This window comes from Aspergillus udagawae (assembly GCF_001078395.1).
Source record: "Aspergillus udagawae IFM 46973 DNA, scaffold_1, whole genome shotgun sequence".
Taxonomy (NCBI): Eukaryota; Fungi; Ascomycota; class Eurotiomycetes; order Eurotiales; family Aspergillaceae; genus Aspergillus; species Aspergillus udagawae.
The window spans coordinates 2841495-2861074 of NW_025091264.1; the positions used below are offsets into that span (position 1 = coordinate 2841495).

The 19580-nt window shown below is 51.4% G+C and overlaps 6 protein-coding genes across 6 annotated transcripts; 2 read left to right on the forward strand and 4 right to left on the reverse strand.

The window, feature by feature from the left end:
* Positions 1-1821: 1821 nt before the first annotated feature.
* Aud_000908 (uncharacterized protein) lies at positions 1822-3606 on the reverse strand (the record flags this gene model as incomplete). Its single annotated transcript, XM_043286412.1, has 1 exon — positions 1822-3606. One exon carries the CDS (start codon positions 3604-3606, stop codon positions 1822-1824), a length of 1785 nt encoding a protein of 594 aa, XP_043142347.1.
* A 1357-nt stretch (positions 3607-4963) lies between these two features.
* Positions 4964-7492, reverse strand: Aud_000909 (putative ATP-dependent RNA helicase (Hrh1); the record flags this gene model as incomplete). The annotated part of the gene is made up of 2 exons (XM_043286413.1): positions 4964-5317; positions 5381-7492. 2 exons carry the CDS (start codon positions 7490-7492, stop codon positions 4964-4966), a joined length of 2466 nt encoding a protein of 821 aa, XP_043142348.1.
* Positions 7493-7924: 432 nt separating this feature from the next.
* Positions 7925-9645, reverse strand: Aud_000910 (putative F-box protein (Pof7); the record flags this gene model as incomplete). Its single annotated transcript, XM_043286414.1, has 2 exons — positions 7925-9187; positions 9253-9645. The coding sequence occupies 2 exons, from the start codon at positions 9643-9645 to the stop codon at positions 7925-7927; spliced, it is 1656 nt and encodes a 551-aa protein (XP_043142349.1).
* Positions 9646-10268: 623 nt separating this feature from the next.
* On the forward strand, positions 10269-11606 carry Aud_000911 (putative mitochondrial carrier protein; the record flags this gene model as incomplete). The annotated part of the gene is made up of 2 exons (XM_043286415.1): positions 10269-10392; positions 10453-11606. 2 exons carry the CDS (start codon positions 10269-10271, stop codon positions 11604-11606), a joined length of 1278 nt encoding a protein of 425 aa, XP_043142350.1.
* A 1261-nt stretch (positions 11607-12867) lies between these two features.
* Positions 12868-16825, forward strand: Aud_000912 (uncharacterized protein; the record flags this gene model as incomplete). Its single annotated transcript, XM_043286416.1, has 10 exons — positions 12868-12944; positions 13003-13213; positions 13265-14379; positions 14435-14653; positions 14726-14894; positions 15011-15631; positions 15683-16051; positions 16104-16231; positions 16287-16390; positions 16452-16825. The coding sequence occupies 10 exons, from the start codon at positions 12868-12870 to the stop codon at positions 16823-16825; spliced, it is 3387 nt and encodes a 1128-aa protein (XP_043142351.1).
* A 495-nt stretch (positions 16826-17320) lies between these two features.
* On the reverse strand, positions 17321-19268 carry hsp60 (chaperone ATPase HSP60; the record flags this gene model as incomplete). The annotated part of the gene is made up of 3 exons (XM_043286417.1): positions 17321-18834; positions 18910-19051; positions 19158-19268. The coding sequence occupies 3 exons, from the start codon at positions 19266-19268 to the stop codon at positions 17321-17323; spliced, it is 1767 nt and encodes a 588-aa protein (XP_043142352.1).
* Positions 19269-19580: the final 312 nt, after the last annotated feature.

Sequence of the window (19580 nt, forward strand, 5' to 3'; positions counted from 1 at the left end):
CACCTTTTTCGACAACCTCACCGTTCGCAGGAAGTGCAGTCAGCCCATTTCCAGCAGTCACAATGGCCCGTCGTCCCGCGAGATGCTACCGCTACTGCAAGAACAAGGTGCGTGCGATCGCTTGATGGAGGATCTGATTCCTTGTGGGAGTTTTCGTGTTCTGTGGATTTTGGATCGGGAACCTCGCTTGTGGGGGAGAGCAACAACGCCAACCCCTGTTTTGACAGGCGAAGGAATAAAGAGATGGAATATATGTCGTCGCGATTTTACTGCGGCCTGGATGGATTTATTGTTTTGATATATGCTGTGAGGAGGATGATTACTGACAGGATGCGTTGGATATAGCCCTACCCTAAGTCCCGGTTCAACCGTGGTGTTCCCGATCCCAAGATCCGTATCTTCGATCTGGGACGTAAGAAGGCCAACGTCGACGACTTCCCTCTGTGCGTGCACATGGTCTCCAACGAGTACGAGCAGCTGTCCTCCGAGGCCCTCGAAGCCGCCCGTATCTGTGCCAACAAGTACGTTGATCCGCCATCCGCAATCCGCACCCGCAGCAGCATCACTACCCACGCAGTTCAGTCCACTAACCATTTGATCAAATAGGTACCTCGTCAAGATCACCGGTAAGGAAGGTTTCCACATGCGTGTGCGTGTGCACCCCTTCCACGTCATCCGTATCAACAAGATGTTGTCCTGCGCCGGAGCCGATCGTCTCCAGACTGGTATGCGTGGTGCCTTCGGTAAGCCCCAGGGTACCGTTGCCCGTGTGAACATCGGCCAGATCATCCTGTCCGTCCGCACCCGTGACTCCAACCGCGCCGCCGCCATCGAGGCTCTGCGTCGTGCCATGTACAAGTTCCCCGGTCGCCAAAAGATCATCGTCTCCAAGAACTGGGGCTTCACCCCCGTCCGCCGTGAGGACTACGTCCAGCTCCGCAACGAGGGCAAGCTCAAGCAGGATGGTGCCTACGTCCAGTTCCTGCGTGGCCACGGTCTGATTGAGGAGAACATGAAGCGCTTCCCTAGCGCCTACGAGAACCTGTCTCAGGCTTAGATGGTTTCCCAGTAGCGTTAGAGAAGAGATGAAAAAAGACAACCAATTTTCAGTTCCCCGTTTTCATGTTACCCCCCATCCTGGAAAGGATTTGATGTCATTTAGTGGTGCTCTCACGTACGGCGGAGTTGATTAATCATGGAATTTCCTCGGCTTGTTTTCATCCTCGATCTACTCGATTCGACTGTAGCGGTAGCGGAAATGGACCACGAGTTTACGATAACATGCGGAATGTTTCGTGATATCTACTTATATTAACGGTATATAGCGTAGTAAATATACTGTTTATGTCAAGCTCGTCCGGAGATACCCATCATTGAAGCCCGCTACGATATACAGAATGTAGAATAGATTATACAAGATGCCATTACTCCAAGTAATATGAACCTGATAAGATCGACATGACAGCATAGTGCCAATAGTAAACAGACGCAACCCACGCAACCCAATCGCCGTCGTCTCGGCGCCGCCCCGTTCTACCGTACACCGTCTTATACCAGTAGACAAGATACACCCTCACCTCTGTCTGCGCCACGGAGCCGATAAAAGTGCGAAAACGAACAAGGATCCGAGCGCCATACCCAAGAAGAGTTGAATGAAACACCATGAACAAACTATGTAAATGGACATGGGGGGGTGGGTGGATGGATATATGTATATACCATATTGTGACAATCACAACAGCGCCTTGATTAGATCGCCACCAGAATATGACTTATACGATCGATTGGCAGTATTCACGTGGGATGATGACTGGAAGCAGATCAGACATCGCCCCAAAGCCCCACGCCGGCCGCAGGGGGTGCGATGGCGCTCGCGCTGTCGATGCTTCCGCCAATGTCCCAGTAATTCCGGCTTGAACTGGTGAGTGTTCGCCGACTGGAGAGAGCAGAGAGTTTTGTCTGGCTTGCACAGCTCGAGCCGGGTCGGTGGAGATGCTGACGGAGCAGCGGCGATGTAATGCCCGTGGGCCCAGACTGACGTCGGATCTGGGCTTGAGAGCGGGAATGAGCCCGTGCAACGAGGGGATGGTGCTGGCGGATGATCGCCGCGCGTCGGGACGCATCCTGAGCGTGACGGCGTGAGGACGCATGGGTGCTGTCGGCGTTGCTACCTCGTCGGCCGAAGCGGTTGCGAAGGTAGCGGAAAACCATCATCACGTCCAGCTCGCGCTCCCAGTAGTCCTTCTCTTGCTGCAGGCGTGCAGACTCAGGGAGCGGTTCGCGGTTCGCATCCTCTTCCTCCTCGATGCCCCAATGTGCGGCATGCTCTCTGCCGGTAGGATCGCGCATCGTAGGCGAAAATTGCGGCGACGTTATCGACTCCTGACTGCTCATCACGGTGTGGAGGGCAGCTTCGGCGGATGCACCCTGCGGTGCAGCGTCATTCTCCTCTGCTAGACGACCAAGTGGTATGCCTGCATACTCGTTTGGTATCTCATTCGTGACGTTCAGATATGTCGTAAAGGCGCCAGGGTGTTCGCAAAGATGGTGGACCAAGGTGCCCAACTCACGTGCAATCCGCTGAAGTAATTTGCTCTGCCAGATACCTTGCTCATCCGGCATGGAGTCCAGCTCCCGAATTGTCTCGCTCAGATCGAGAGCGTTGCCTGTTCCCGCAGATTCATTGTACTCCACCCGCATATCTGGCAACGACTCGCCGAAAATGATAGAAAGCAGAGAATCGTCGATGCCGATCAGGTCCCGAATCACCTTGCGGGTGATACGTCGCCAGAAAGACTCGTCCTGCTCAGACTCCTGTTGCGGCTGCAACAAATCTTCCTTGGTTGTCTCCAGGAGACCATCAGGTGTGTGTGAGACAATGGGTTGGGAAGCCACCTGGTCGGTCTGCACACTGACGCGGCTATTGCGTCGGCGCTGTCGTGTTACCCTTTCAATTTCCTGCAAGAGCGCCCGGCTCTGGTCCATTCTCCACTTCTCGATACGTTGCCAGCGTTCATGCTCCATATCAACCTGCTCCCGATCTTCTATCGAGTCCAGCTGACGCTGCACACTCGAACGACGTCTCAGACGCACGTCACCCCGCCGGCGGGGATTGAACTGCTCATGCTGCCACAATTGCTCCTGCACAGGCTGACTGGATGCATGAAAACTCCCCAGCCCGTCATGAGCTGGCAGGACTGCTGGAGTGGACTGGTTCACCCGTGATGCAGATTCCTGCGTGACGGACGGGGCCCGGAAAGCGTGCAGACCATCATCTAGGCTGTCTAATTCCGTTCCATCCTCATCCAGCGGCTCTTCAACACCGCCATCCGTGTCATCGCCCTCAAAACCGAGAATGGAGCGACTCGCTATGCCAAAGGAGCCGAAATCACTAAGGCGGGATGCTCCAGCTGTTCGTGGGGTGCGTTCAGTGGAGGTCGTGTGAGTGCGGGCGGTGGATGGTTGGGCCGGGGAGAAGAGCACCCACTGCGTGGATTCGTTCTCGAAGGCTCGAGAGAGAGGAGAAGGAATATCAACCTCAGGAATTTGTTGAGTTGAGTAGGAATTGCGACGGCGGGCGACTTGAGGTGGTAGACGCAAAGCCATGAGTGATGAGTCCTAATCTCCGATCTTCACAGCAGATAAGATAGGGTGGATTCTCCCCGCGTGGAGTGCGTAGATAGGCCGTGACCAAAGTATTTGTCGGTAATCAGAAAGTGGGTAGTTGTGAGAGAGAGGGAAAGTGGAATAGAGGTATATAAGGACAAAGAAATTTAAGAGACAAAATGGGATGAAACAAGATAAAAGAAATAATAGATAGATAGACTTGGACTGTCTGGTTTCTGGCCGGATTCGTCGTGATGGTGGAATGATGATGGGTGATGATCGCGGTGGAGATAGACTAGATCAGCCGTCACTGGTGGGATTTCGATGCTGTGGACCCAACCTGGTTGGAGATATGGACTTGATGCGAGAATAAAGATAACCTATCTAATAGATAAATAAATGAAAGAAATGATATATTGATACAAAAGAGAAGAGCGGTTTACAATATGATCATGGTTAACAACAAAGAAGACAGACACACCCTAGGGACTGACAACTCGACTGTTGGGGAGAAACGCGGAAATGATGCAATGCAAGGATGGGGAGGTCAAACACCACCGTGACTGTAACAACAGGCAATTCAAGTCACCGGACATGTAGATAGCTAAGGTAGAGTTTACTGGGTTTAAGATATATACCATATGTGGATTTAGTAGCGTTTGTTCTTCAATATTGACTCCTTACAGCAAACTGTGTTCAACTCATCACATTTTACCAGCCACAAGGGGAAAATATATGTACAAGAGTCTCCCAGTTCTGAAGTCAGCCATATCCATCCATCCATCATCAGCTCAGCTGACAACATCACTACGGTACTTGCTACTAGACATTACACCAAGTTTCAATGGAGTACGAGAGGTGGTCGGTAATAATGTAATCATCCTAAGAGATAACGACACCACCAATGAAGCCGCTTTTGGATGGTGCTAGTACAGTCAACTTCCCAATGGGCCTTACTGCCTGATGGCTGAATCGCACACCATGCCTGGTACGGTACAGGTGTCTTCTCGAGCGACCAGCACTGAATACCTTACTACCTTAAACTCCTGACTCTCAAACAGGCTAAATGACGATCATCCAATCCGTTGGCCGATCTCACTGACATGTCATCTATCCGTTGACAGACTCGTCACTAGCTAGTTCATCGCCGCAAGTCTGTGGCAAGAAGTGTATCAAGGGCAATGAGAGGGCTGAAGGTTATCATGCTGCAATGCGAGGGATAACGATTTTGTTCGTACCTGAGTTTATTACGGAAAACGGAGTACAGTGTGGGGTCTGTAATACTGCAGGTGGGTATAATCTATCGTCAGGTATATACATAGTTTATCTCAAGGCCAAAACTCATCAGACAACATGATCACAATGCTCCAGTCAACGCGTCCCCAACCCAATCCATCTGTACCGCACTTACTCCCCGTGCATAGCTGCGATTCGTGAACACAAACTCATTATACATGATGGCCTCCACTTTCTTGCCGAACAAGACGCTAGACGGGTGGATGGCCACCGTCTGATTCCCGACAACGGTCCGATAGCTGCCATCCGGAACGAGCCGGGCGGTGTTGGTGGAAAACCCGCGGAGGAAACTCTGGAGGATAAGGACAGGTGAAGGCTCGCGAGTGGCCGAGTTGTTCGAGGCGTTGCGAGACTCGCCGGCGCTGGGAAGGAGCTTTGCTTGTCGGCATTGCATAGTGAGTTGCTTGCGGACATCCTGCGATAGTCGGAGGGGTTAGTCAAAGAGTGCGTTAGCCGGAGACGAATAATAACAACATACCATCACTGACTGCATGGCTCGATGAGAGACCATGTGTCGTTCGGCCCAGGCCTTTCGATCCGTATTCTCCGCTGCGTAGGCTTGCACGGTGGCAAGCATGGTGAGGTGATCGCCTTCTCTCCGATACAAGTCTCGGCGCGCTTTCTCTGCCTCTTCCTTCTTTTCTTCGGATGTTGTGTTGAGGAAGATGTTCTCCACGCTGAGGCAGGAGATGATGTCAATCACATCCAAAAGACACCCTTCTCCATGTTCTGATGCTGCTAAGAGGACACGCCCAAGGGTCGGCGTAAGGGGCAGCTTAGCGATGTGCAGCCCAATCGAGCTGATTTTCCCGGATTCCTCGAGGGCGTCGATGCTTAGCAGTTGGAGGAGAGCCTTCTCCAACGACTCGCGTGGGGGTCGCGTCAAAAACGGGAAGCCCATGACGTCGTCGACACCGCGGGCTTTCATGTTTAGCAACGCTTGGCTCAGATCGCACCTGAGAATTTCGGGTGTATTGGTCTCATCAAGTGCTAGATAGTCCTTTTCAGTGTAGAGTCTGTAACACTGTCCCGGTGCTTCTCTGCCGGCACGACCTTTTCGCTGGATGGCAGCGGATTTGGAAATGGGCTTCACCAAAAGGGAATCCAGCCCTAAGCGAGTACGGAACTGTTTGATCTTTGCTTTGCCGCAATCCACAACAAATCGGACACCGGAGACAGTCACAGAGGTTTCTGCAATGTTGGTTGCAAGTATGATCTTGCGGGTGCGAGGAGGCGCGGGAAGAAATACCCGTTGTTGAGCGACCTGGGGAAGAGCCGCGAATAAAGGAAGTACTTGGATCTTGGGCAACGCAGGATCCATTCCAGTTGCATACTCGTTGACCAAATGTTCCAAAGCTTCGACCGTTTCCTGGCCTGTCAGGAAAACAAGGATATCTCCAGGCATAGGCTCCTTATAATGAATCTGAAAGATCACCTTCAGAGCTGCATCCACAAAATCATGCACAGGAGCCGGGGCGTAGATCGTCTTGACTGGAAACTGGCGACCTTTGATATGGCAAACAGAAACCTTGTCCTCGCCATTCGCTTGAGGAGAATCTTGCTGATCATTCTTCCCGTTTGTTGTCTTATTATCTCCTTGTGCCTGTAGACCCTCCTTGAAGAAATCCATCAGACTCTCCATATCAGCCGTGGCACTCATGACCACGACCTTCAGAGGTACACCACCTCGCCCTTCCTTTTTACCCGAAACCAAGTTTCTCAAGAACCCCAGCACCAGGTCGACGTTGACACCACGTTCGTGCACTTCATCAACCACAATCGCACTGTACTTTGTCAATGAGGGGTCATGCAGCATCTCCTGAAGGAGCATTCCCTCGGTCAAGAACTTGATCCGCGTACTTGGCGACGTAGACGTATCAAACCGCACCGAGTAACCGACTTTACTCGCCGGCGACGAAGAGCCCAACGGCGTCCCCATTTCCTCAGCTACACGTCTCGCCAGCGAGATGGCAGCCACTCGTCTCGGCTGTGTAATGGCAATACACCCACCAACCGTCAGTTCCTTTTTGGTCCCATCTTCCTGAGTAACCGTCGCCTTGGTCGGACGGCACCACCGCTCATCGACCAAAAACTGAGGAATCTGTGTACTCTTTCCGCTACCCGTTTCACCGACCAGCAGCATCACGTCGTTCGCCCGCAGTTTCTGCCGGATCTCATCGCCGTGAGGGAAGATGGGGAGGTTCTTGCGGGTTTCGTACAGCGCCTTGGCCTTTTCTCTTAGGGAGGTGAAATTATTCTTTGTTCCTTGGGGCGCTTGGTTCTTCGCCTTGTGCTTTTTGTTCTTGGGGTGTTCGGATGTGCCATTTGCGACGCCGTTGACCGCATGCTTCTCGTTCGTGTCGCGCGAGACCGGATCGGCCTGCGTTTCGTTTGACGAGGAGGATTCCTGCGACCGTGAATCTGTACACCCTTCGACCTTTCGCTTCTTGTTTTTCTTCTTTTGGTGGTCGGTAGGCTGGTCTTTTCGTTTGACTGGTTCGAAGCCTTGAAATTGTTCGGCCTCAGGGACCTTTGCAGGGACGGGGACGTCGTCCGCGTCGTCAAAAACGATACGTACCCTTTCGGGCATCGCGAAGCCTCGTATGCGACCTCTTTGTCTTGCAAAGTAAGATATTAATGATTAATCGAGCACCTCTCTATACCGAACAAGCACAACAATCGCAGTCTAATGATCAAATAAGTCCCGTGCTTGGAGGTGATCGGTGGAGTCCCCGAAATTTTTCTGCGGGAGAGGCTTATCGATAAGCTGCTTGGCGTCTACCCGTTATTCGTTCGTTTGTTAGATCTATACCTCTATTATTTTATTAAACATTACCTCTCTATAAGAGTTGTAAACCGACGCCTTTCTTAAGATTTGCTTAAGAGACTCTGTCCTACCTACCTATATACTCCATTTATGGTATCGATCGGATATCGAACAAAGCCCCAAATACTTCTATACCAAACCGAGACACAAAACTTGTACTATATCTTCAGGCAATCATAACGTCGACGAGTATGTTCACATATCCCAACCGCGAACCCTTCGGAAAACGAATGCTCGATCATTGCGGAGTCCAAACTCAGCCCAGTCGTCAGTCAGCTTGTTGTGGCTCCAGAATCCCTTCCACAAAAGCTTCGTATTTTTCGATGTGTTGGCCGGTGTGGCTGTGGGGTTGGCAGGCTTCGACCCTGCAGCGGACGATCGGAGAGACAGATGCATTGTGTAGGTGTACTTTGAACCGACGCCTTCAGTTTCGATGAAGACATCTCTGGGATCCAGGGCAGGAGTGTCTAATGACTTGACCGGGAAGGGCGGGCAGTTGGAAATCGACGCTATGCGGTTGTCGTTTTCAGATTCAGAAGCGGAAAGGGGCTTGACCAGATGCCAGCGTCCTCGACGAGCTTCCTTCAAAGTGGACATTGCGACTGGGGGTATGGGTTCTGCGGCTCCAGTTAAAGTGATACCTGGCTCAGACGTATTACGTTGATGATGCCGATGTGAGAATGTTGCGCGCGCAGCTTTCACATTCTCCTTACTGATGTGAGGAACGACTTCTAACGGCTCCGCCGTTGTCAGTATAGAAATGACCGAACCATCCGGGTAGAACCGTAAGTATCGATAATAGGTGACGATATGTATGGGACTGTCCCACGATATATTGTGGTATGAGGATGCGGCACCCGGGCGAGTATAGTTGACTGTGCTTAGGTATACACCAGTGAAACGAATTCGAGGGAACATCTGAAAGACCTGACTCCACGAGGATAACGGCTTAGGAATCTGCACAGGTACTGAGAACGGAAACGGCGTATAGGGTTGCCCCAAAGTATACTCAGGTTTGCCGTGGATGTCACAAGCAAATGAGTAATGCATCGACTTAAAGCCAAATTCGGAACCCTGACAAAGTCGTTTCCAGATATGTTGTTCGTGGGCGAAATGATATGCCAGGCGCTTGCAGACCAACGCCATCCGACAAAAGGATGCAGGGTCCATCAACGCGACATGCCGAAGGATTACTAGTAGGACCTCGGATGGAATGTTCGCAATAGGGCATGGTGGGGGAGGTGTACCTTCAATTTCAGGCTCAGCTCGAGGAATTGGCAGATGGGCGAAAGAGGCAATAAGCTCAGGAGTAGGCAATACCGCTGGCTCATCTTGGGAATCTTGGCCACTTGTCGGAGCGCCAGTCAACGTTGAGGTATTTGGGGCACCATGTGTGGATTTCTTCCAAGCAGCAGCAAAATGCTTGTTACGGTATGTCCTGTCGACCGCGGAATCTAACTAGAGAACAAATAGAACAAGTTAGTAACCCTCTCTATGTTCCCAGAAAATATCAGAATTCTTACCCGGTACGCCTTGCGATAATGATGCAAGCTGTCTCCCAAATTGCCCTCCGCCTCTTTCTCTACCGCACGCTCAAAGTGTTCCAAGGCGGATCTAGGCTCCCTTCGCGGTATCTGAGATTGGAAAGCATCCTCATCTACCCTTCCTAAGTTCAACTGTTCAACACCATGGACGATTTCACCCTGATCGAACGCTGTTGGCCCTTCTTCGTCGTCTTCCTCTTTACGTTCCGAGGTCGCATGTCGGGTAGGAGGGAAGTGGCCGGCCCGGCCGGCAGAAGATACAGACGATTTTGGTTTAGTAGTACTAGTACTCGGCCTGTTATGATATGTCCGGCGTGCAACTTCCTCTCGCCACTGGCGTCGAAAAGATTCAAGCTCGGCGTTGTCCTCCATTATTGTCATAGATGTCAGATGTCGTGAGCACGAACGGCGGAGTCACTTTGATTGATAAGCGCAGTAGTTCGCCGATAGCTTGAGGCTTGGCTTTGAATCGGAGAATATGGCAGCAGATTGCCGGGAAGAAGCCGTGCAAATGATACTATAAAAACAGAAAACTAGAATTTCAACCCATTCTTCCCTGTACAACCCAGGAGTCGTCGATCGATAAGATCAAGAATGTGAGCAGCATAGAGAGAGTAAAGAGAGAAAGATCGCGGGGACCCGAGAATAATAATGCTTATCTCCGGGCCCAAACTTGATTTGGATGGAGCGCCACCGCCGACAGCCGGGACGGGACCTCTTTTTCTCTGACGCATCGCTGATTTTCCTCCCCGCTACTGCCAGGTTCGCCGACGGCCCATTGTTCATTATTCCTTCGAGGTCATTGAGAGCTGGACAGGAAAGCTACCTCGATCTTCATCCAGGTCCAAATCTCTTCCTCTACCTTTTTTGAATGAATGCTCGACGTTGCCACCGACACAGCACGTAGTGGTCGACATCGATTTCAAGAGACGAGTACCGCTGGATTAGGACAGAGCCCGGCAGAGTCATGGCCATGGAACCCTAAAGATACAACGATGGCGACTACTTCTGGGACTGTAACAGTCCCTACTCCAGTCACTGAGCGAAAGGATGGTGACATTTCAATCACTCAACGCATGGTATCGGCCACAGGCGGTAGCCTCCTCACGGCTTTACTAGGTGAGTTACATTCGCTGCATAAATTTTGAGCCAGTTGAGATACTGATTGATTGTGTGCAGCAACTCCTCTTGACGTCGTCCGTGTCCGACTTCAATCACAATCGTCCGTTCAAAATGCATCCCCCTACACCTCTCACACAACTCAGACGCTAAAACACTTGCCACCGAATTTGGGAGTAACTGCTTGTTGCCGCGAAGTGTTCTGGTTCGGTCAAGATCCACAAGTGTGCATGGTAGGTCCAGGAACTGGGGCCATAGGAAGCTCTGCACCCGCTGTAGCGGACTGTGCAGTCGAAGAAACGCAGCGCAGGACGTTCACCTCCACTTTGGATGGCCTACGTAAGATCGCCCGAAATGAAGGCACTTTGGCACTTTGGCGTGGACTTAGTCCCACATTGATGATGAGCATTCCTGCCAACGTCATCTACTTTGCTGGATACGATTGGCTACGCGCCGATGAAAAGAGTCCCATCAAACGATTCTTTCCCGTCGCCTACGCTCCTTTAGTTGCCGGCTCTGTCGCGAGAATTGCCGCTGCGTCAGCTATCAGCCCGATTGAGATGTTTCGGACGCGTCTGCAGGCCACTCCTGGTACCGGTGCAGGGCATTTCAAGGCGACGTTGGGGGATCTGCACCAAATGACCCAGGTGCATGGCTATAGGGCTCTCTGGCGCGGATTGACACTCACCATGTGGCGTGATGTTCCATTTTCTGGACTATACTGGTGGGGATACGAGGAATGCAAACGCTATCTTCTCAATCTGCGCAGGGAAGCCTACAATCATCATCTCCTGCCTCATGCTTCGTCCTCTTCCACTTCGCATCATGATCTAGATACCCCGACTTTTCTCGAAAGCTTTCTATCTGGCGCATTATCAGGTTCTCTGGCGGCGTTCGTTACCACTCCATTTGACGTCGGGAAAACCCGCCAGCAGGTGTTCCGACACCTAGGTGATGGCGGCCCAAGCAGTTTAAGAGGCAGCGTAGCGCCGGAAACACTCCGACCTGAGCAGCTGTCTCTGCCCAAGTTTCTCATGCACATCTTCCGTGAAGAAGGCATGGCAGGCCTTTTCCGCGGTTGGGTTGCGCGTTGCTTGAAGGTGGCGCCTGCTTGTGCTATCATGATTTCCACGTATGAACTTGGGAAGAAGATGGCACGGGGCGTTAACGAGAGACGACATTTGGTCGATGAAGCCCATTCCGACTCCGTATAATCAAAAAAAATATGGCGGAAGTCATATGCACTCTCTACCAGCTTCGAGCAATTGGTTGCCGCCCTGCGTCGACAGTAGGCCACTGCCCGTGACCGTGGACGTTGAAAGGGACTTGGGCAATCATCTCCCCTGGCCTTGCGCATTCCCACTCCATATCATTTTGCATCAACCTCTCCTTCCCATGTACCAGCATCATTGTATAACTATTTATTCAGCGAGCAATTGGGTTCGTTGATTGTTCATCTTTTGATTAATGTCTGATGATAGCGCACTGCATGTCGCCTTATAGAGCATCTAACGTGTACTTTTGTTTCTAGCGTCTTGGGAAAGTGGTTTATCTAAAATATCTTGCGAAATCATCGCAGAGTTTTTTAAATTGTGTACATAACCTTTATTGAAGCTGGGCTGGAGTAGCTTTCTTCTCTGGATAGCAATATGGCGAGACAAATCTTTCCTCCTCACTGATCAAATTCGCCACTGGTATCGTGCTTGATTAGTCCTTTAATAACGTACTTTCAGGATGTCTTGTTGGCTCAACAGCGATCTGCTCGACGCGGAATACTATATACACTTTGCGAGATCACGAGGCCATGTGTTTATTCTTCTCGGCCACCTGGCAGAAGTGTGCTCAACTTTTCTTACATTATCCATTCAAGTCAGGTTCCCATCACGGCTCTTCATCTTTTACTTTCAAAAACTGTGTTTGTGCATCATATATCTCGCTCGGCAATTCTTTTAGCCTACCGCGTCCGTATGGGAAAGATCACGATGTCACTACTGCCTATGCTCACTTTTTCTAACCACAGTATACAAAGATCAAACAGGACTCCAGCAAGTCAAGGCTAGAAGTACAATTTCCGCACAAACATATAACCTGCCAATCATGACACGGGGATTGCCGGATAGTCGCAAGGCTCAGACAACCCGTGTCCTCGATGTTTTGACATCAGGAGTCTCCAGCGACACTAAAATGCGGGGCCTAGTATTGGTTCAAAACCAGCTCTATGTGTATACTAAGCCCGCGAGGTGATCGCTCATCTTCCGCTAGTGAAGGGCATTGGGACTTTGTTGACGAGCCTGGAGAGACAAGGCTGTCAGCACGTAGGATGTCACCTGCCACGGCCTTCCCCATGAGTCAGATGATGGCCGCTATTTCTGTGTCTTTCTAGATGGCCGCCTCCTGGATGGATTTCATCTTGCGTCTGTTCTTTCAGATGGATATCGGTTACAGCACTGCTATCACTCGAGGGGGTTCCGTGCTATGGCGCAGAATATCCCCCAAGGCGACCTGCGCGGTCGATTCACGGTTAGGAATTCTGTTGATTCTTCCGATGTCGAGTAAGTCCAAAATGCTGTTAGACTGACCTTTAGAGCTTCAAGCACTGATATCTTCCAGCATCGTTGCTGTTCCTGCCATAGGATCTGACCCATGGAATACCTGGTTCGGCGATGACTCTAACGAACCATGGCTTATATCGGACCTCACAAGGGAGATACCAAATGCGCGGGTGTTACTCTATGATCATGGGAAGCCCGGTGCTCGCGATGACTTGAATTCGCTGGCCCATAATCTGCTGAACCAGCTCCACGAGCGGCGACTTAGCGCTGTAGGCCATATTGTGTTTACAGAGTGAATCATATACTGATTTCTTGCTCAGAAGAGTCGACGGCCCATCTTCTTCATCTGCCATAGCACCGGCGGATTGGTAGCTAAGGCGGCCCTGATCATCGCCAGCCAAGCATCTTCAAATCTGGAATCTATCCTGTCGAGCTGTCACGGAATAGCTTTTTTCGCGACTCCACATCAGGGATCTACCTACCTATACGCTCCAGAGTATACTCAAAGTATTTCTAGCATAATGAGATTGAAGTATCGCGTTCCGCGTCATCTGCGGGAAATTTTAAAGCCTCGACATCAACAGCTCATGCATCTTTCGAATCAGTTCAGGGCGGTCTCGGCGGATTTGAAAGTCTGGACATTCCTGGAGACGGTTGATTCCGCCATCAATATCGCAGGCTCGGACACGAGCGCCACTGTCGAAGTCCATGTACCAGTCACCTCCATTCGATCAGGTCTACTAGGTCTGGAGCATGAGAAGGAGATACCGCTGGCTACTGATCATGTAGGAACAGCATACTTCAAGAGTCAAGAGAAAACTACAAGGACGAGCTTCATAAAGGAGCTTCAGTCATCTGTCTCCATGGCAGTACGACTGTCTGCTCTTGTGGATGCGCCACTCCATGTCGAAAAAGAAGTCATGATTCAGGTCAATGGGTTCTTTGAAGATACTGCACTTGGTGTCAGCGAGGAGACTCCTCTGAAGCTTTGGTCCACCAAAGTGACACTCAGTGATTATCTGTCAAGAGGCCCATCCGAGTGCCTCAGAGATAGGCTAAGCAGGACCAGCAAGATGCCGCCTGGCTCTCTGGATGATTCGTCAGTGAGCAGCTTTGACAGCGGACGATCGTCTATTCATTCAGAGTCAGAACCCGATGAACCAGTGAATGTCACGAGCGAAAAAACTGAAGGAACCCAGTCCAGGCCTTCTATCAAGAAGAGTCGCAGTTTCATGCCCATAGCTTCTCCGAGAATACATATCAGCGAGCCGAGCACCGAAAGCTATCTTGAGTTAGGCGACGAGAACATCAGCTTCGACCTAGAGGAGTCGGTTGTACAACATGGAGACACACTTCAGAAAGAAGGCAATAGCAATGAAGCGGGAGAGGTTCCAAATGAGCGCTCCGATGTCGAAGCGAGCAAAACAAAACTATTGTATGTAAGCGTTCTGCAACATTTATGCAAACAGCTCAGCTAAGAAAAGGTACAGTAATATAAGGTCAAGATATAAAGGGCTCCTTCCTGTGCCGCTCCCGAAACGAGCTCAGCGGAACATGATGGGAGCAGACAAGCCTCGAGCGGCACCTCGATTTGACCGGCCAGAACCTGGAAGCGAGAAGCTTCTATGGATACACATTCCTTATACACATACTGGATGGGTACCTTCCATACTTGCTAAAGCCTGTGCGGATCGTGAAATCCCACATTTGTAAATACTTTTCCGGTTCCAGTTTTCTATTTGTGGCCATGGGCAGGCGCTAAGCATTCCGTCTACGTTCAGTCTGAGCAGGTTCATAAATGAGGAAAATTGGTTTTCAAAGCTGATCAGAGCCCGTCACCTTGAACCTCACGCTCGTTATGTACGCCCTTCGTGCATTCATTCCAGGCAGAATGATGCCTCGCCCAACGATCGATCAAGAGGAATGGAGGACCCTCAGCTCGCTCTATATGTGAGTTTAGGCCATAATCAATCAAGATACTCACTAATCATCCACCTCTGGCAGATGCCATATGTAAGTCTGTACGCGCGCGCATATTTTGACTCACACGCTGAAAAGCAGCCCAGCTTCATTGGGATACATACCGGAATCTAATACAACGCCGGAAAGTTGTCGAAGACCGACTGTGGCAAGGAAGATCCAGACCCGTACCGGACAAAATATCCAGGGCGCACTTGGAATCGAAGCTGATTTGGAAGTTCCTCGGAAGCGAGCCTCCAATTCACCTCAGGAGAACATTGGACCAGTTCGGATACCCGAACCTGAGATCTACCACTGCCAGAGATGACGATCAAATGCTCTGGAAGAGGACCAGGAAATCAATTAATCTCAAGGATAAGATAGGGGATTCAGTCAGGACGGACAGTGATTCAGGCGTTCCGGACGTTTTCGAGGATGGCAAGGTCCTCATGGTAGACCAGCTATGGCTTTGGATCTTGGACCAGAGGACGGTCGTGACCTTTTTCCCCAACCAAGAGGCTACAACATCCGAGGGTAAGCTCTACGAACAAGCAAACTTACACAACAGTATCTATAATGAGCTCAATGGAGACCTGGCACGGCGTTTCGAGACTGCTGGTGATCTTGCTGCGCTCATAGTACAACATGCTGTCACTGTTTTACTTGACAGGACCTTGCAGCATGACTTACAAGTTCTCCGAATTTTCGAAGAGTCCATCAGCATCTTGGTAAGGATTATATAGCTCGCATATCCCGACCGCTGATTAACCAAGAATCAGACAGAATCAGTGACCAAGTCATTTAAGCGGTTCCGAAGTCGTGGGTTTACCATAAATCCTGCTCAACACAATAAAACGGCCGATGGACGAACAATGACCGAGGCGGAGCGTGATGAAAGAGACATTCGTGTAGCAAGACAGAACCGAGAAGACCTTTCTGCGCTATTGGAACTGAGGGACATTATGGATGAACTAGGAACGATCATGAAGCTTCTCGAGCAGCAAACCACAACAGTCAAGACCATGGCCAGATACTTCGAAGACCGGGGATATGGCAAGGTCTTTGTCGAAGCCTCGCTAGCACGGCTCGACGAGTACCGCAACCAAGTCCAGGAAATGAGAGAGAACACCATCTTGGCCCAGAAAGCAGTAGGCAACTTCGACGTCCATGATGATGTTGTTCGCTGACTCTCGGACACAGGTAGAGAACCTCCTTGACTTGAAGCAGAAGCAAGCCAATGTCGATGAATCACGACTGGCTCGGTGGGAGGCAGAAGTCACCCAGACCCAGTCACGTTCCGTGATGGTTTTTACAATCTTCACTGTCATGTAAGTCGCGTCTACTGCGCAGGTCACCTCTTACCCAATTGCTCATCCGGCACAGATTCTTACCACTCTCCTTTTTCACCTCGTTATTCGGCATCAATGTCCGAGAATGGAGCGGCACTGAAACAAACCCCGATTTCCGTCGAATGTTTCTGATTGCAGGTCAGGACCCTGACTTATCTCTTCAGAAATTTAGTTAGGCACCTCTAACGCCGTGCTCTAGGCCCATCATCCATCGCAATCATCCTTGTCGCCCTACTGTTAGCCTTCAACGAAAGACTCCGGGAGACGGTTGCCAAGGCACATGCGATTCTCTTCGGAATGGCTAGAGACTTTCTCCTAGCTCCCGCTAAGAAGGTTCTTCGTCTATCCACACCTTCAGAAGAGCCCTTGGACGTGCATCATGAAGAGAACCGCTTTAATCGCTATCTGTCCTCCCGGCGGTATCGGAGACAACTAGAGGACGATATCTGGAAACGGCATCCCGATCGGGTGATTTCGCCGCTGCCACCTGTGGCAGAGTATGAGATGATGCCGCCGGGATACGATTATTCGACGAAGTTGAGAGAGTCGAGTCGGCAGGGAATCTCGGCTTAGATTGCTTGCATGCAGCTATGGCTGCATGGTAGCGTCTTCTTGATCATTACTGTATGAGTAGGCGGTCGAGGACCGAGTAGCAAACCTACGTGATGATTACAGAAACTGAAGACGGAATGCCGTGAACAATTATTTTAATTGAGGCACGACCACCACAGCTCCAAAGCTGTCGTAGATTACATAAAGTACATATATGATACACAGGACTCCCTAAGACTTTTATGCCCAATGGGATGGAGTGGAGATGTTGATCGAGTCAATCAAAGTGGCGGATCGAGGAGGTAGATATGAGTATCGAGGTATAGGACGAAGTCGGAGTAGGTGAAGGGGCTGTCAAGGCGTGTAACACATCAGAAACAATAAGAAATATTACAGAAGATTCTCAACACCGATATATCAGAAAATGCTCGTACATGCAAAGACACGCTCGAAGGGAAGAGAAGAAACCTTTAAATCATGGAAGAGGCTAGGCTAGCAAAGGGGGCTGGGAGCAGCTTAGAACATGCCGCCACCCATGCCGCCCATGCCGCCCATACCACCCATGCCGCCGGGAGCAGCAGGGCCCTTCTCCTCAGGGGCCTCGACGATAGCCACCTCGGTGGTACCGAGCAGGGAGGCGACACCGCTGGCATCGAGCAGAGCAGTGCGAACGACCTTGAGGGGATCAAGGATACCGCTGGAGATCATATCGACGTACTCGCCCTTGGAGCTGTCGAAACCGCGGTTGAAGTCCTTGGCGTACTCGTCGGTAAGCTTGCCGACAATGACGCTGCCCTCGAGGCCGGCGTTCTCAACAATGGTGCGAGCGGGGCGGGTGATGGCGTTCTTGATGATGCTGACACCGAGCTGCTGGTCGAAGTTCTCGGGCTTGACGTTGTCGAGGCCGTTGGCGGCGGCCTTGAGAAGGGCAGTACCACCACCGGGGAGGATACCCTCCTCAACAGCAGCACGGGTAGCGTTGAGAGCGTCGACAACGCGGTCCTTCTTCTCACCGACCTCAACCTCGGAGGCACCACCGACCTTGATGACGGCAACACCGCCAGAGAGCTTAGCCAGACGCTCCTGGAGCTTCTCCTTCTCGTATTCGGAGGTGGTAGGGTCCGCCATGACACCACGGATCTGCTCGCAGCGCTGGGCGATGGCGTCCTTGCTGCCCTCACCGTTCAGGATGATGGTATCCTCCTTGGTGATGGTGATGGCACCGGTGGAACCAAGCATGTCGGGGGTGAGCTTCTCGAGCTTGATGTCGAGCTCATCAGTGAAGACGGTACCGTTGGTAAGGACGGCAAGATCACCAAGGATGCTCTTGCGGTTGTCACCAAATCCGGGAGCCTTGACAGCAGCGACCTGCAGCTGGCCACGGAGCTTGTTAAGAATGCAGACGGCGAGAGCCTCACCCTCAATGTCCTCGGCGATGATGACCAGGGGGCGGCGGAGGGTGGTGGAGGCCTCAAGGGCAGGGATGATGTCCTGAACGGCGGAGATCTTCTTCTCAGACAGCAGAATGAGAGGCTTCTCGAACTCAACCTTCTGAGACTTGGCATCGGTGATGAAGTAGGGGGAGGTGTATCCACGGTCGAAGCGCATACCCTCGGTGACCTCGAGCTCATCCTCAATGGTCTTGCCCTCCTTGACAGTGATGACGCCCTCCTTGCCGACACGCTCCATGGCGGTGGAGATCAGCTTACCGATGTGGGTGTCACCGTTGGCGGAGATAGTAGCAACCTGAGCAATCTCCTCACCAGTGGTGATGTCACGCTTGTTCTTCTGGAGGTAGTCGACGACCGCTTCAACAGCAGCCTGGATACCGCGGCGCAGATCCATGGGGTTGCAGCCAGCAGCAACGTTCTTGACGGTCTCAGAGAAGATGGCACGGGCGAGGACGGTAGCGGTGGTGGTACCGTCACCAGCAATCTCGTTGGTCTTGGAAGCGACATCCTGGAGAAGGCGAGCACCGAGGTTCTCGAACTTGTCTTGGAGAGTGATGGCCTTGGCAACAGAGACACCATCTACTTCAATCAGTACACAATTCGTTTCAACGACAGGTAAAAACAGCGACCCGGCCTAGCTTGAGTCAAACATACCCTTGGTGATCTTAGGGGAGCCATAGGGAGATTCAATCAGGACGTTACGACCCTTAGGACCAAGAGTCGAGGTCACAGCCTTGGCCAGAGTGTCAACACCCTTGAGGAGCTGAGCACGGGCTTCGACACCGAACTTGAGCTCCTGAAAGGTTGTTAGCAAGGTAACGGGAGTGAGCTCCGGGTGAAACGGAAGAGAAATTGGCGCCGCTTCAGGAGCTTAAAATTGCGCATTGTAGATGAGAACATACCTTGTGGGCAAAACGCTGCTGCTGCAGGTTAAGGCCAGCAGGCTTGGTAAAAGCAGCCCGCTTGGAGGCAGCGGAAAGGACAGACGTCCTGGAAGAAAGAGCTCTCTGCATTATGGGAAGAAGGGTGATAGAAAGACGGGATAGAAGAAGAGATAATCACGTTAAGATAAACAACTACTGCCCGATCAAACCTCCCAGAGCGAGAAGAGGTGCAGGGAAGGAAGAGAAGAGGAAGAGCAAAGGATAAGGAGGATGGAATGGGGATGAAAGCTGGGGAGATGAAGCCAAAGTCTCGAAATTTTTCCAGGCGGTTCTCGATCCCCGGATGTCTTGGCGGCAGAAGCTCCTAGAAGGTCACGTGTGGCCTTCCCGAGGGATGTCTTCGGATCGTCGGAAGAGGAAATTCGTACACAGAAGCCGATG